General features: G+C 41.8%; 1 protein-coding gene across 7 annotated transcripts in view; it reads right to left on the reverse strand.

Moving 5' to 3' along the window:
- Positions 1–13,502, reverse strand: part of LOC108628914 (uncharacterized) — a 146,720-nt gene that overhangs the window by 24,029 nt on the left and 109,189 nt on the right. For all 7 annotated transcript variants that reach the window (XM_026816880.1, XM_026816882.1, XM_026816879.1 and 4 more), the window contains one exon: positions 8,487–8,590. In XM_026816880.1, coding sequence (XP_026672681.1) covers positions 8,487–8,590 — 104 coding nt within the window. The remainder of the gene's footprint in view (positions 1–8,486; positions 8,591–13,502) is intronic.

Here is a 13,502-nt window from a genome sequence, read left to right on the forward strand (position 1 = left end):
CCTGAAATGCTCGACGTGTTGTATAAGTGTCATTTTGAATAATGAAACGAGTTGTTACGGGGTCGTAAATGACCTGAATAATTGTAGATAAACTATTGATAGTGTTGATACTGTCAAATACGATTCTAAGAGATTCTCTAGTTTTCCTCAGTGTTAGTACATTGAAATTCAATAAATCTTTGGGATCAGGTCTGAATGTTTTTTTACATTCTTTTGAATATGAAATTATGCTCATCGAGTCTTATCCATGTTTCTTCCTCTTCTCATCTTTTTATTGTCGTCTCGCTCATTCAGTCTATGCTGTTTACTTTTACTCGTGCTGCACCCGAATGATTCTAGTAAATCCATCTCTTTTTTATACGGGCCATTTAATTCCACGCTTAATAAAAAATGAATGCTAAATTCCAAATAATTACTCAGTTGCTCAATCATAAGCGACAAGTGAAAGAAATGGACCACCTAGTGTAAATGTTCCGCGAACGATGCGGATGTTTTTATTTAATCCAGAAATGATCGACACGCGTTAATTGAGTAGGCAATCGCTGATAACTGGAGTAACTTGTACATGAGACACGCGAATGCATGTATTTCCACTTCATTACATGCGTGCGTATATGGAACGGTTCGGATCTAGCCATCGATTCGTTTATTTGTATGTACATATGTATTTATATGTATGTCCAGCGAAGGCTTGTGCTTTGACGGGCCGTCGCGTACCGCGGAGTCGATCGGGGCGAGCGAAATCTTCAAGCTTCATTTAAATCGACGATAAGAAATAATGATTGCACGTATCGTCCAGCATTCGCCTGATTTCAGTACTGTCAGTTAAACGCGTTCTTTCTGTCGTCCGGCCTCTCCGCGCTTTATTAATTAAATATGCAACGATGCATTCGAGGATTAATACGCTCTAAACGCAGTCAGAAAAGTTTCGATCCAACTGAGAAAAGAAAGATCGATAGAATCTCGACTGAATTCCAGAGCTTAATGAGCGGATAAAAAATGATTCACCTGTTCAAAGATCGCATCTGCGGTATCGAGATAAATAGAGCAAGCGTCCAGCATACGATTGCATTATAAATCGTTTATGAAGGTAGTAAAAATTCGCGTGCAAAACGAGGACGTGGAATAATGTAAATTGGAGAAATTTGTCACAGCAAGATACTTAGCGATGAGAGGTAAAACGAGGGACGCGATGAGTAGAATGTGCCCGTTTGAGTCAGACTTGATACCGAGCTTTAATCTTGCTAATTGTGACCAACCTCGATTCCCAATGAATTCGTGTTCATTTATTACAATAAATTAAACCAATTAACTATACTATTTTATACAATCTGAATTTATTGTAAAATATATTTTCCATACATGTGACACATCTAACAATCGTTTCTTTCTTTTTTATACGTATTACATAGAAATTTCTTAAATCAGTGAAGAGTCAAACTTTCGTCTTTCATAAAAATTTGATTGTACGTGAAAAAAATATCGCACATTTATCGCATCTGTACATCTCGCTGTGTAAAGTACGCAAGGACTCCTAGGAGAAGGGGGTAAAGGGGACGTCGGGAGTACGCGACAAGAACAAATTCAAGCAAGGTGAACTCGGCGCGCGAGCCGCAGGAGTCGGCATTCAAACGGCCTTCGCGTATTCTCGACCTATCGCTACTATGCTCGCGAATACGAGAGACTTCCTCTCGTAGATACGCGAGCGTTTCATTTGCATGAGGCTAGGCAGACCGATAATCAGACGCGCTGCTGCTGGTTGTACACTCTCGTTCCCGGTCGATGCTCTTCCGATCTTCTCGCATTCCGAAGTATTTCCCTCCGCGATTAAACGTCGATTTATATCGACCATCCATACTCGACTACGATTTTTACTATATGATTCTGTTAATTTTCTTTCTCAGCTTTAAATTGCCCTCGGTCACAATTCCAGTTTTTACGATTGTACGTCAAATGATATGCCACATAATGGTACATCAAAGTCGGTATTCAGTATTCTTTAAATTATAGAAGATCAAGTAAGAAATCGACGTTTTTGAATAATGCGTACAAAAATAAGGAACGAACCGTGTTTAAGTGCAGTAGATATAAAGTAACAAACACTTGCGGTGGAATATTCATTATAGAGAATGAATCACGTAATTGCTCCGTGGTTATCGTGCTCCCAAATCGTATATCAGCCGAGAAAATTTATCTACCTTTTTTCAACCGTTTGTGTAAAACCGTACACTTGTCCGACTGGACGAGTCTCTCCTAAATCTCAATTCCGAGACGTAAAAATACGGCGCGGTTGCATACGCTGGTGTCAGAGCACCTTGCATCATTTAACATCTTCAATAACATGGTAGCAGAAAATTGTGCAAGTTTATTACTCGGCTTCGACTACAATGTGGCAAAGAGATACGAGCCGTGAACTTGATTTATCTGAAACTACTCGCAATCAAAGAGAATCGCTTGTATGTATATACAATGAATGAAGCGTATATAACACGTCCACAGGTGTCGATTTCGATTACACGTCTTATCGGAATGCTATTGAATGGGAAATTTTATGGTGTTAAAACCGCATCTAAAGTCGTGCTACGCGCGAGTTTATGCGTCTGTCTTGAATATACAGGATTATGCACGACCGTTTGGTGTTTCTTAGATTCTACAGAACGGGAACTTTATTCATTTTAGGATAATGCTACGTTCCTGTCGTGATCTGATCTTAAATAGGAATTCGAAAACTGTTACATAAGGTTGATACGATAAATGGTGTGTATGACAATATAGAAGACGTTCCACAGCTCGCATCTTGACCATTCGGGATTTTATCAATGCTCGTCGAACAAGAAAATTCAATTTTACTTTCTTAACTTCTTAGGCACTATGCGCCATTATAGTGGCTTTCGCAGATGTCATCCCTCAGTACGATGCGCCACTATAGTGGCTTTCGCGGGTCTTTGTGTTGTACCGTGTTTTAAGACGTACCATACTGAATTGTATTATTAATTATTAGAATAAATTGTTAAAGTTAAAATGCGTGTATCATATATTTAAGAAAAATTATAATTTAATCATCAAACACTTCATTCCAATGTACTCGTGTAAAGAAAAGCATTATCCGTCACACATTGCAGTGTCGTATCATTTACACGCAATTCGTGTTAAACTCCGCCGTACAGAGAAGCAGCTTCGCGCAAAATTCAGCCGTGCCTAAGAGGTTAAAACGCAACGAGCATCTAAGATTGTTTACGTTTTTCTCCTTACTTGCGGTTGATTAATGAAGGCCGCCTGAGCCAAGTACGCAAATAAATTAGAATAAAGGTGTAAAGTAATAATTACGAGCCCTACGACTAGGCCGTACGGCAAGTTGAAGCGTCATTTTTTTTCTTTCATTTTAATTACTGACTGAACTACCGAGATGCAACAACGGGTATAGCTGTTTTAATTATGAGGTAGTGATAGCTAGAGGAAACAGGTTAACGAATGTTTATGCCAGCAGCTCTTCAAGACAGCGAAAAGTATTAGGCAATTACGAGAATTATTCATTCAGCTCGGTTATGAGAATTTAATTCGAGGATGACAACTGCTGACTAAAATATGATAATGAGATGGTAGTATTAGAATTTTTATATTTCGTCGTATGCTCGATCGTCGATCCTATCAATCTTGATTCTGTCGATCTTGTCTTTCTGATTCTATCAGTCATTATTTTTTACGTATTGGAAATTCAACGTTAACATATAGCAACAAGCCTGAAAGTTGACATCGTGAAATAGACATCTGACAGCCGCTTTCACTTCCAGTGTACTTACGTTCACAATTTCAATCTCAATCCTATCTCATTACTTTAGATCTCTTTTACAAAAGAGGATCAAAGAGCCTCTTATCAAGTGGCATGAAATAAAAATCAGCCCGTGCAAATACATTGCTATGCTAACAAGGATCCAGCCTTTAGAATAGACGTAGTGGCTACGGAAATTATTTCCAAAGAATGTCGGTCAATAATATTCAAATCCATTGAATATCCCATTGTTCACTAACGTATTCATCTGTCCGTTAAAATTGACTATTGTGAAAGTGAAACGCAGAGGTTGATAAAAAATTATCTCGCCGGAGGATGCACGTACGTGCCAACACTTTTTGTAGTCACTGTTAAAACGCCGGGGAGGCTGGCGTTCGGAGGTATTCCAGCGGCTCTTTCTCGACCCGAAAGTATAATTATGTGTTTTCTCTGGGAGAGGCGTTGGTAATTACGCCAGAATTTCACGCTCGGCCCCCTTGAACTCCCGCGGCATGCCGCTGTTCTCCGGACGGCGTGGTTTATGGAACACGCTTGCGATTATCACGCGAGAATTTATAACCACGATTATTTAATCTACCTCAAAGACACTGCCAGCCCGGGACGATTGGTTTGCGTCGCGTCTTCGGGCTCGGTTTCACCTTAATTGAGCGATTCACGCGTTCTGGAGATAATTGCTATTTATAGACCCTTCAGGTCCCGGATCGATCCTCGGATCCCCGGATGGGTCCCGGGTCGAGCTTTATAATTCCATATCTTAGACTCTGTCAGTGTCCGGATTCTGGCTAGCGAGTTGTGTAATCGCCTTGGAGATCTCTCGCGAACGAAAATACAGGGTGTCTTAATTCGGTGTTAATTTAAGGATGTATTGGCTATACAGTCAATCCAAAAAGTTTATGCACTTTAGAAACGCATTTTTTAAAAAGAAATCGGACATCGGAAGAACATTGCTAATAAACAACAACAACAAAAAATTTTCAATTTTTGGTCATTGAAACGACGAAAACCATCTTTCATACATAATCGATTTCCTTTTTACTCTGTAATGTCGTGAGGAAGTATAGACGTCAGATCACTTATTAATTTCATTTGAATAAATGCAATTATGAACGTATTGAATGAAATAAAACAAGGAAGACCGAAACAGTTATAAAACGATTGTTCGATAGATTTTTAATCGAGAACGAAGTACATATATATCTTTGATTGAGTCTCTGGTCACGTTTGATTGAACCGCAGAGCATCCTTTAACCGACGTTTGGCTCCCGACACGGTTTAACAACTATAATTTACGATCCGTGTCGATGTGGCGCAATCTTTCTCACCCTCCGCGTCGATTCGTCCGAAGAAGGGGATGCGGCCACTTAAGCGCGAATCGCTTGTAATTAAGTTAGGACTTCACGGTTGATCGGATCAATATGGTGGTCTTGTGGCTTTCGCGACGACTTATTTGTCATGAAATTACGAGGTGCCGAGCCTGTGATTATCACACGATCCCGTGGTCGCTCGGAAGAGTGAACATGGCTAAGTACCTACCAAACGGTTACTCGTCGCGAAGCAACATTGCCCGAGTAAGATGTTTCAAGATCGTTCTCATTGACTTCGATGTTATCGTTCAGATTACGACAATTATTTACGATGCTAAGTTAAACAGAGAAAAACGTCTCCTCAGATCCCCACAGAATTAAAACTACGTATTTCGAACAAATTTCTTCTTTAAATCGATGATAAATAACTTCTAACTTTTCTCATTTGGAATTACGGATTCTGCAAGCTAGATTCTACGGCAAAACGAAACCTGTACTGAGAACTAGTTAACCTAATCTGTGTAATTAATCCGGCACGCAACACTACTTGCTGCCAGTCATTTCTGTTACTCGGACCGCTCGAGACGAAGAAGTGTGTGAAAAACACTGCGACCACCTTGCGCGACGATCAAAACGCGAGACGTCAGTAAAGCTGATGATCCGCAGGTTTCCATGCTCACGGAGGCGTTAAATCCCCTTTCCCATCGCGTGCACTTTGTGTACAACTACGTGGAATGTGGTTCAGAATTACTTTACCGGTTAGCGGATAAATAAATTAATGTTACGTACAATGCAATAATTTTTTATCAACATAAAATTGGAACTTCATGTAGTCACAGTAAAAAATAGAAGTGTGGGCGGAGGTTTTACGCAGGAGTGTCGGTAGGTAAATCGACGAAGTCACATGGCAAACGCATAGAAATTAGCGTATACCGTCGCGGTGCACGGTTCACCTGACAAGCCGACCAAAGAGAGCATTAATCTGTTACCGAGCGCGTAGCACCAGCAATGAAATGTTTGCCTAGCTGCTCGTGTTATGTAGATTAGCTATCAGATACGCTGTTCGTCGGTCTCGAGTTCGCGGTGCAACCTCGCGGTGCACTATTCTCCAATTCCTCTCCGTAGGTATACATAGCTGGCGGTCCCGCTGAGAATGTAAATTGGACGCACGGAAATTTATCGCGGTTCGTGTGTGATTTCTTCATTCCGATACGGACAATCCAAACGGGGGCAACCGGGACGTCTGAGAATGCTGGGACTAACCCGTGTACTAAGTTAATTGCCACTCTGTCTCGCTGACATCTGTACTACAACTTGTTGCATTTGGATTGATAACACGAGTTTCGATAAATCGTGTGTACGCATAATATTAGATTCTATCGATTTGAGTATTGTATAATTCACAGTGGTTCAAGTTTAACAGGTGTGATGATTGTACGTAAATTACAATGCGCGGCTCTGACTGCGAACGAGTTAAATGGGAGACAATGATACTCGAGCGTAAATGCAGCGCAAACATAAGAATAACGAACTAGTTTTGTTCATGGGATAAGTATGATACTTGGAAGCGCCGGCACGCACATGCATGGCGATCTTTATTAACTGAAATGTCCGTCCGGGGCACGTTTCAACCAGATATACGATACGAGCTTGTTCGACGGTTTGGTACCGCCGGGCCATTTTAATGAAACGCGTTTCACTTAACAAGAGCAGCCTCCAGCTGAATCGTTTCGCCACGTCTTTATTCTCAATCTACGTAGCGTGCGTCGGATCGATTCTCGTTTCAATTGTCAACTGCCAAGGCGAACACTTCGCAGAGAGATAGATAGAAAATACGTTGTTCAAATCGAAACACGAGATCTAACAGAGGGGTTCGATATCTAGTTGGTCCAGTTCGACTCCATAATCTTTTTCACTCCATATCTGCGTATCGCCTTGGCGCACCTTCGATTTCCTTTGCAACTTGTAATGCCAAGACTAATTTATATTGTTCGTTCAGAAATGTTAGCAAGACTAGTTCGAGCAAGTATCTGTGAAATCCATCTACTGGATGAAATACTGATAAAATATACTTCTAACACATTTTACTTAAAAGCATTATAAAGAAATTTGTTATTTTAATAAACAATTTTGAATTAATAAAAATAGTGGGAATTCATCAGAATTTGTATAAATAGTACACGTTTAACAGAATTAAACTTTCTATAATTCTGACGCGCGCAACCTAGTAGCGAGGAAGTCAAGAAACGCGAGGCACTATTTCATAGATCGTTCGGAAGACCGATCAACTGAAGTTAACTCAAACACGGAATCGTGGTAATTAATCTCTGGTACGAAGTATTAATTTCCCGGGTGGAAGAGTTCGATGCGTGCGGTATGTCCGTACGGTTGTGGAACGGTTGGAAATCGCCCCTGCCGACGAAATCGAATCGCAATAGGCAATTCCCTCGTTACACGAACCGCGTCGCGGCGGACTGGACGCGGGAAAAATCGTGCAAGTAACAAGATTAATCGACCATTAAACGTATCCTCCTGCGAAATGGTACACAGTCAAGAGTGTATCAACCCCGGTTGAACGCATTCCTTTTGTTCGGTACTAGTTACTACGGCGACGCGACGAAGAGAGAGAGAGGGAGGGAAAAAGAGGAGTGAAACAGGGAACGATAGTAGTTAAGGGCTAAACCTGTTTCTCAGGCTCGCGCGGCCGCTCCTGTATTTCGATCAAACGTCATCGGGTTTAATTAAGTCTCGAAAACGTCGATGAAATTGATCGCGCCGGCTGACCACAATTCCGTTTTGTCACCCTTGATTTCGCGCTGGATGCACACCGTAAGAGGCAACCAACGTTCGCATTTGTCGTTGAAAAAGTTTTATTATGACTCGACGATTCTTGATCATTTTGTTGAAAACATTGTTAATTAAAAAATGAAAACACGAGCGTTTCAAATTTTTATCAATTAAGCTTCGAATTACTTAATGTAATTTATCCCTTATCGAAATACCTTTTTAGAAACAAAGAAAACTGTTAACGACTTTATGAGATACCGTAAGATCTGAAGAAAAAAAGCCGGCCACGGAATCCGTCGACTCATTTCTCGAACTCCTCATTCCCCGCCCGAGCACGGTGCTCGTTAAAACGGAATCATTTACCGGATGATTAGCGCAGCGGTTCGAGAGACGGCTGCGTTTCAGTAATTTAGATGAGACCGATAGTGTATCAACGGAATAAGGGAGAGGCGGAAAGAAGAGGCGAGCTCGGGACGTCGCGTGGCACTCGTGGATGTTTGATTTTCTTTCACCGTGGTATGCCCCGGCCGTCTGTTGGAGGCGTGCTACGAGCCGATTTTATCGAATGGCCGGGCAACTTTTTCCAAAGGACGAGGTTCGCTTACCGAGCCGTAAAGAAGACCGCAGGAATCCATGCACAGGTACAGGCAGGTCGCGACACCTTGGATCCTCAGTTGACCCCTGGACACGGACATTCGTTGAAATATCGCTGAAACAAGGAACGAGAAGACTCGATTAATTAAACGCTCGCCGTGCTCTCATACAATATTTCTCCGAATGCAATTGTATTCTAGCGTGTTTTGATGAGACGTACACGCGTACGAGTCCCGGTATAAGTAATTTGTTTACTCTAACAATAAGATTCCGACGAGCGAACTTGTTCTTAAATGAAATTCAGGGTACGATCATCCCAATTTTCCACTGTGCAACGAAACATTGAAGATAACAATTTCCAAGCAAATCAGTCTCCCATCTCAGGGTACCGATTATGGGAATCGGAACACGCTAAGGGTTCAATAATAATCGTCGACGGCTCTGCCAGTTGGAAAACCACTTGGCTCCCTAATTATCGATAACATCGTACAGAGATACCTAGTATAATAACTGTCTCTTCGCGTTACCATTGGTTACGCGCGGTCGCGTTTGCTGCACATACTGGCCGCTGGTCATTAATCCTCGGTTCGGTTAAAAATAAAATTGTAATAATATTCCTCAAGGCATCGGCGATTCAGTTAAAGATCGATCGAAAGAGTCTACAAAAGCACAAGACGTAACAGAGATTCTATTACTGTGTACGAGAGATTTCAATGATTCTTATTCGAGAATACACGGTGCCACAAGTGAATTTAAATACATGTTCCACGACACTTGATTGTTGTTAAGATGACAAGTCGTAAATTATATCCTGCATCGCATTTAGTAAAACATTTGTTCAAACCCATTATTTCTAAATTGCCTCGTCAGAAACAATTTTGAAAAACTGACGGTACCGAGTGCTTGCTTCACAGTGAAATCTAATTATGCATGCATGCAGATGCACGCATATCTATGTATCGGTATACCTATTCTATTAACAAGGTGCATATAATTGATGGAAGAAACACGTCAGGCGGACAAGGGGTGAATGCGAATGAACAGAATAAACCAAAACGACGGTGAACAATGAGACAAGCTGTTGCTTTACGGTAGCTGAAACGAGATTATCAATTTTCGATACTAGATGGTACGAAACGCGTTCTCAGAAGCTTTTCTGTTCACGCGTAGAAAATTGGATCGAGTCATTAATTCACTTTTATGATTCAGTTTCTCCATCAATTATAAAAATTATGTTGAATTATCAAGTTGTTTGAAATACTCAGAGCAAGGTATTCGTTTAACAATATTTGCAATTAGACTTGCAATTATAATCCACGAACTGAGCAAGTCACGAGGAATTATAAACTCGATTCGATACGCGTATTTGCCAAAGGGAAACGGTATCTCAACTCGTTTCTCAATTCCTTTTTTCAGGTTCATGTTCCAAGTGCGAGTTCCCCTTTATCACTACCTCCTCTAAGCGCTATTCCTTATCTGCTCGGTTGTTTCTGGTGGACGCGACGCTGTCGTTACGATTAGACATGCGATCAGAAGCACGCGGCGCGATTCCCAGCCACACGACACCTGCGACTTGTAAATTTTCTTAGCTGGGGACAGTGCACGTTAATCGCAACCCCTTTTTTAGTACCTTTTGGTGTCGCGTAACCGCGATCAAATAAATCGGTGGCTCGGCCACTGTATCACGAATGCTACTAATTAAAATTGCCTGCATCCTTGCACATGTCTTAGTATAGATTACAAGATATGCAATGCGCAGAGTGTCTCTTCATAGAACGTAGAGGAAAGTCAGATGATCAGTATTTAATATACTCGAAGCTTCTTCTAGGCTTTAATACAAGGATCGTGTATAAAAGGGTGATGTACATTTGGAATCGTGAATCACGTTTCGATGAAGTCCGGAAGATGAGCAACGAGACACGTCCTTCGGGATAGGACAGGACGGAACGGAGTAGCAATTTGTTAACGTGAACTGACGTGTCTTCGTGAAACCGACAATCTTCGTAATTTTTCGATTTTATTCCCCTCGCAACTTTATTAGGACTTTGGTTTCATTTTTTAATCTGCACCGCGAGTGTAAAGTGGAACGAAAGGGGCGTGTAAGCTCGCGTTTATCTCACTGTCTATGTCTCAATTTCGCAGAGAAATCCTGTCGCTAATACGAGCAGTGACATTTACTTAGCGCAAAGTGTAGAGTCCCGCTCGCATTGATACAGCTTTTTAGTATGCGTAATGATAATCGTGTTCGCGCCCGAAGCGTACGGCGACGAACGAAACGGAGCAAAACGAGGGAAAGGGCAGATTGAAATTCTTCATTAACTGAAGTACTGTAATTTTCCGTACAGGCCGCGGCTGACAGCGGCTGCCCGATACGTGACACACGACGACGAAAGAGAAATCAGCCATAGCAGATTGCAACCCTCTATCGGTCGGTATCTCATGGCCCAGGATCGCCCCGCGTCGGATTCCGGCCATCAGTTATATTATAAATTACTAATCTGCAATTACAGATTTTTTCACAAAAGACACCGCCTGCCCCGGAGGCACAACGCGGATAATTTGTCGAACGCTTTTCCCTTCCTGATAAATCGCCGACTGCACAATTAGATAGCAATGCCTAGAAATTAATAGATTGTTTCATTGCTTGCAGATGCTTCCACTTTTTATATTGACCGGTGGAGAGGATCGTGATTAGGTTGCCCGAGTAGCCGTCGCGGAAAAGTCGAGATCGTCGATCGAGATCGCATTAACGGGATTATTGATGATCCTGCGTTGTATTACTGATCACGCGTAGAACAGAACCGTACAAAATACGATTACGTACGTAATCGAGGATGCGGCATGAAACATAGTAATCTCGTTCTCTTTCTCTCTTTCTCTCTCACAAAGTGACGCGGTAGTATTATGAATTTTCATCAGATAATTATGATGAGCTACTCTTACTCTCGTTTCGCAGCCAGCTTTAATAGCGATAAACTGCTTCAGGTGTGAGTAATTTGACTCGACGTCTGCTCGCACGTATTTATAACTGTTGCGGGAAATTTATTAAGGAAAGAAAAGCATCGATGGGTTCCTGTCCCCTGAAACGTTGAAGAGAAGCATGGCCAGCGCGTGTCGTTCCGCGATTAAAATCAGCTTCCCCTCGATTCCATGGAACCAGCGCAAAAACACTCGTGGCCGTGATTAAACGATCGAGGCGGCGAGCAGGAATTGGTAGCCGATATATTATTGGCAATCTCGGGAGGAGATGTTTTCCGCGGAGATCCGATTTTTTGTGCGAAAATTTATTATACCTTGGAAAACATCAAGGGAAGCGCGGGCTGCAGGTTTGCTTCGTCTTACTTTTGTTCGTCGCCGACGCGATCGGTTTTAATGAATTCGAATAAGGTACGAGTCTTCGGGTTTAGAAAACGATTCGTGGAAAAATTACGTGCCCACGTTACAAAGTGTAAAATACGAGAATTACGTATCGGTAATTTATCAGGTGAATCGATCTCAGAGTTTGATTAATAGTGTTATTTGATAAAATAACGTTCTGCAAATTGTCGAGGGACGAGTCAATATGATAATTCGTGTTAACTCAATGAAAGATCATTGCTCGCACTTCTTTATCGCAGTTCTATTTGAATTGCGCGTGTCTGCCTATATGCAAATGCATCGCGGTTATGAATAATCAATTAGGTGGAATGATCGGGTAATTTAAACGCTTTCGAATCGCGTATACGTACTTTCCTTTGCACTTAACGTCGGTAAAAATGTCCGCGAACATAGATAGCCATGGTAGGAGGACCTCACACCGAGTTCTTAACACTTCATTCCCGGTAATTGACGGATCAATAAATCCATTGATAAAAGACGGAGACAAATCGTACGTAACGTTCGTTTCAAATGAGAAAGTTTGTTTTATGTATTACTTCGTAACGGGTTAGATAGTAATAGGGTAATAATGGAGTGTTAAGCAGGCGTCGTACCGTATCTCGTTTCAATCCTGTCTAATAAGGCTTGCAACCTTTCATAAGACGTTTACACGAGAAGTGCTCGATAAATATTGTTCGGTTCATCAGTGAAATCAGCGAACAAAACCGTTTGACGATTTTCGAACATAAGGAAGTACGGCTGTTTTATTGAACGATCAATTTAAATTGGAATAGTTGCCTATCACATTCAATGTGTTTATGACATTCGATTTACGTCTGAAGGGAAACATCTGTTTCGCAAGATACGAGTCATGCAACAAGCAGAACGAGATCTTTCATATATGAAAATAATCAGAAGTAGTGATGAACAGGCTCGTGCAATAATCGTGATAAAATAATAAAACGAATCATATTATATATTATGTACGATTTATTATCGTTTTAAATTGAATTCAGTTTGAGAGTTGCCAGTGACGCGATCCTCTTCTCGGACAAAAGAAAGAAAAGAATCCCGATGTCCCATCGCGATAATCGCTTGGAAGAGGAGACACGTCGCTCGTCGTTAACGGCGAATCGGCGCAGTGATCCCGCGTGAAACGACGCGGAGAATCAATTAGAATGTTGTCGTTCGTTAACGCCGCGGCTGCAGGCCATTAACGACGCGTAGAGGCGCGTGACCAATCCGCCGAGCTGCGAGAATGCCCGATACTTATTTCGCGGCGAGCCTATCGACACCTTGAGTTATGGAAGGAACAAGGGACACCTGGAAATCCTGTCTTGTTATCAGCCACCGTGCCGTGAGGACGGTGGCCAATTCGGAAAGAAGTATCGAGTATACGTCTTATAAAATTTGTTACCCGTTAAATTCCGAACCGCAGAATCGCGATTTTTACAATCCTGTAAAGGCTGGTGGATAAAAGTATTTTATATTGAGATAAAAAATCGGATCGAGACAATATCGATACCGGAAGAGAGATCGATCAGTAGAACCGAGACAAAGGTTCGGTTCACCGTGAGAACTCGAAGTGGGGGGAACAGGAACCGTTCGATTTACGATGTCCCGATGCGATACCGTGATTATCACCTTCTAATTTGAGCGGCCAGGGGACT

Source organism: Ceratina calcarata, unplaced genomic scaffold, assembly GCF_001652005.2.
Source record: "Ceratina calcarata isolate Rehan_Ccalc_2016 unplaced genomic scaffold, ASM165200v1 scaffold551.2, whole genome shotgun sequence".
NCBI classification, from domain to species: Eukaryota; Metazoa; Arthropoda; class Insecta; order Hymenoptera; family Apidae; genus Ceratina; species Ceratina calcarata.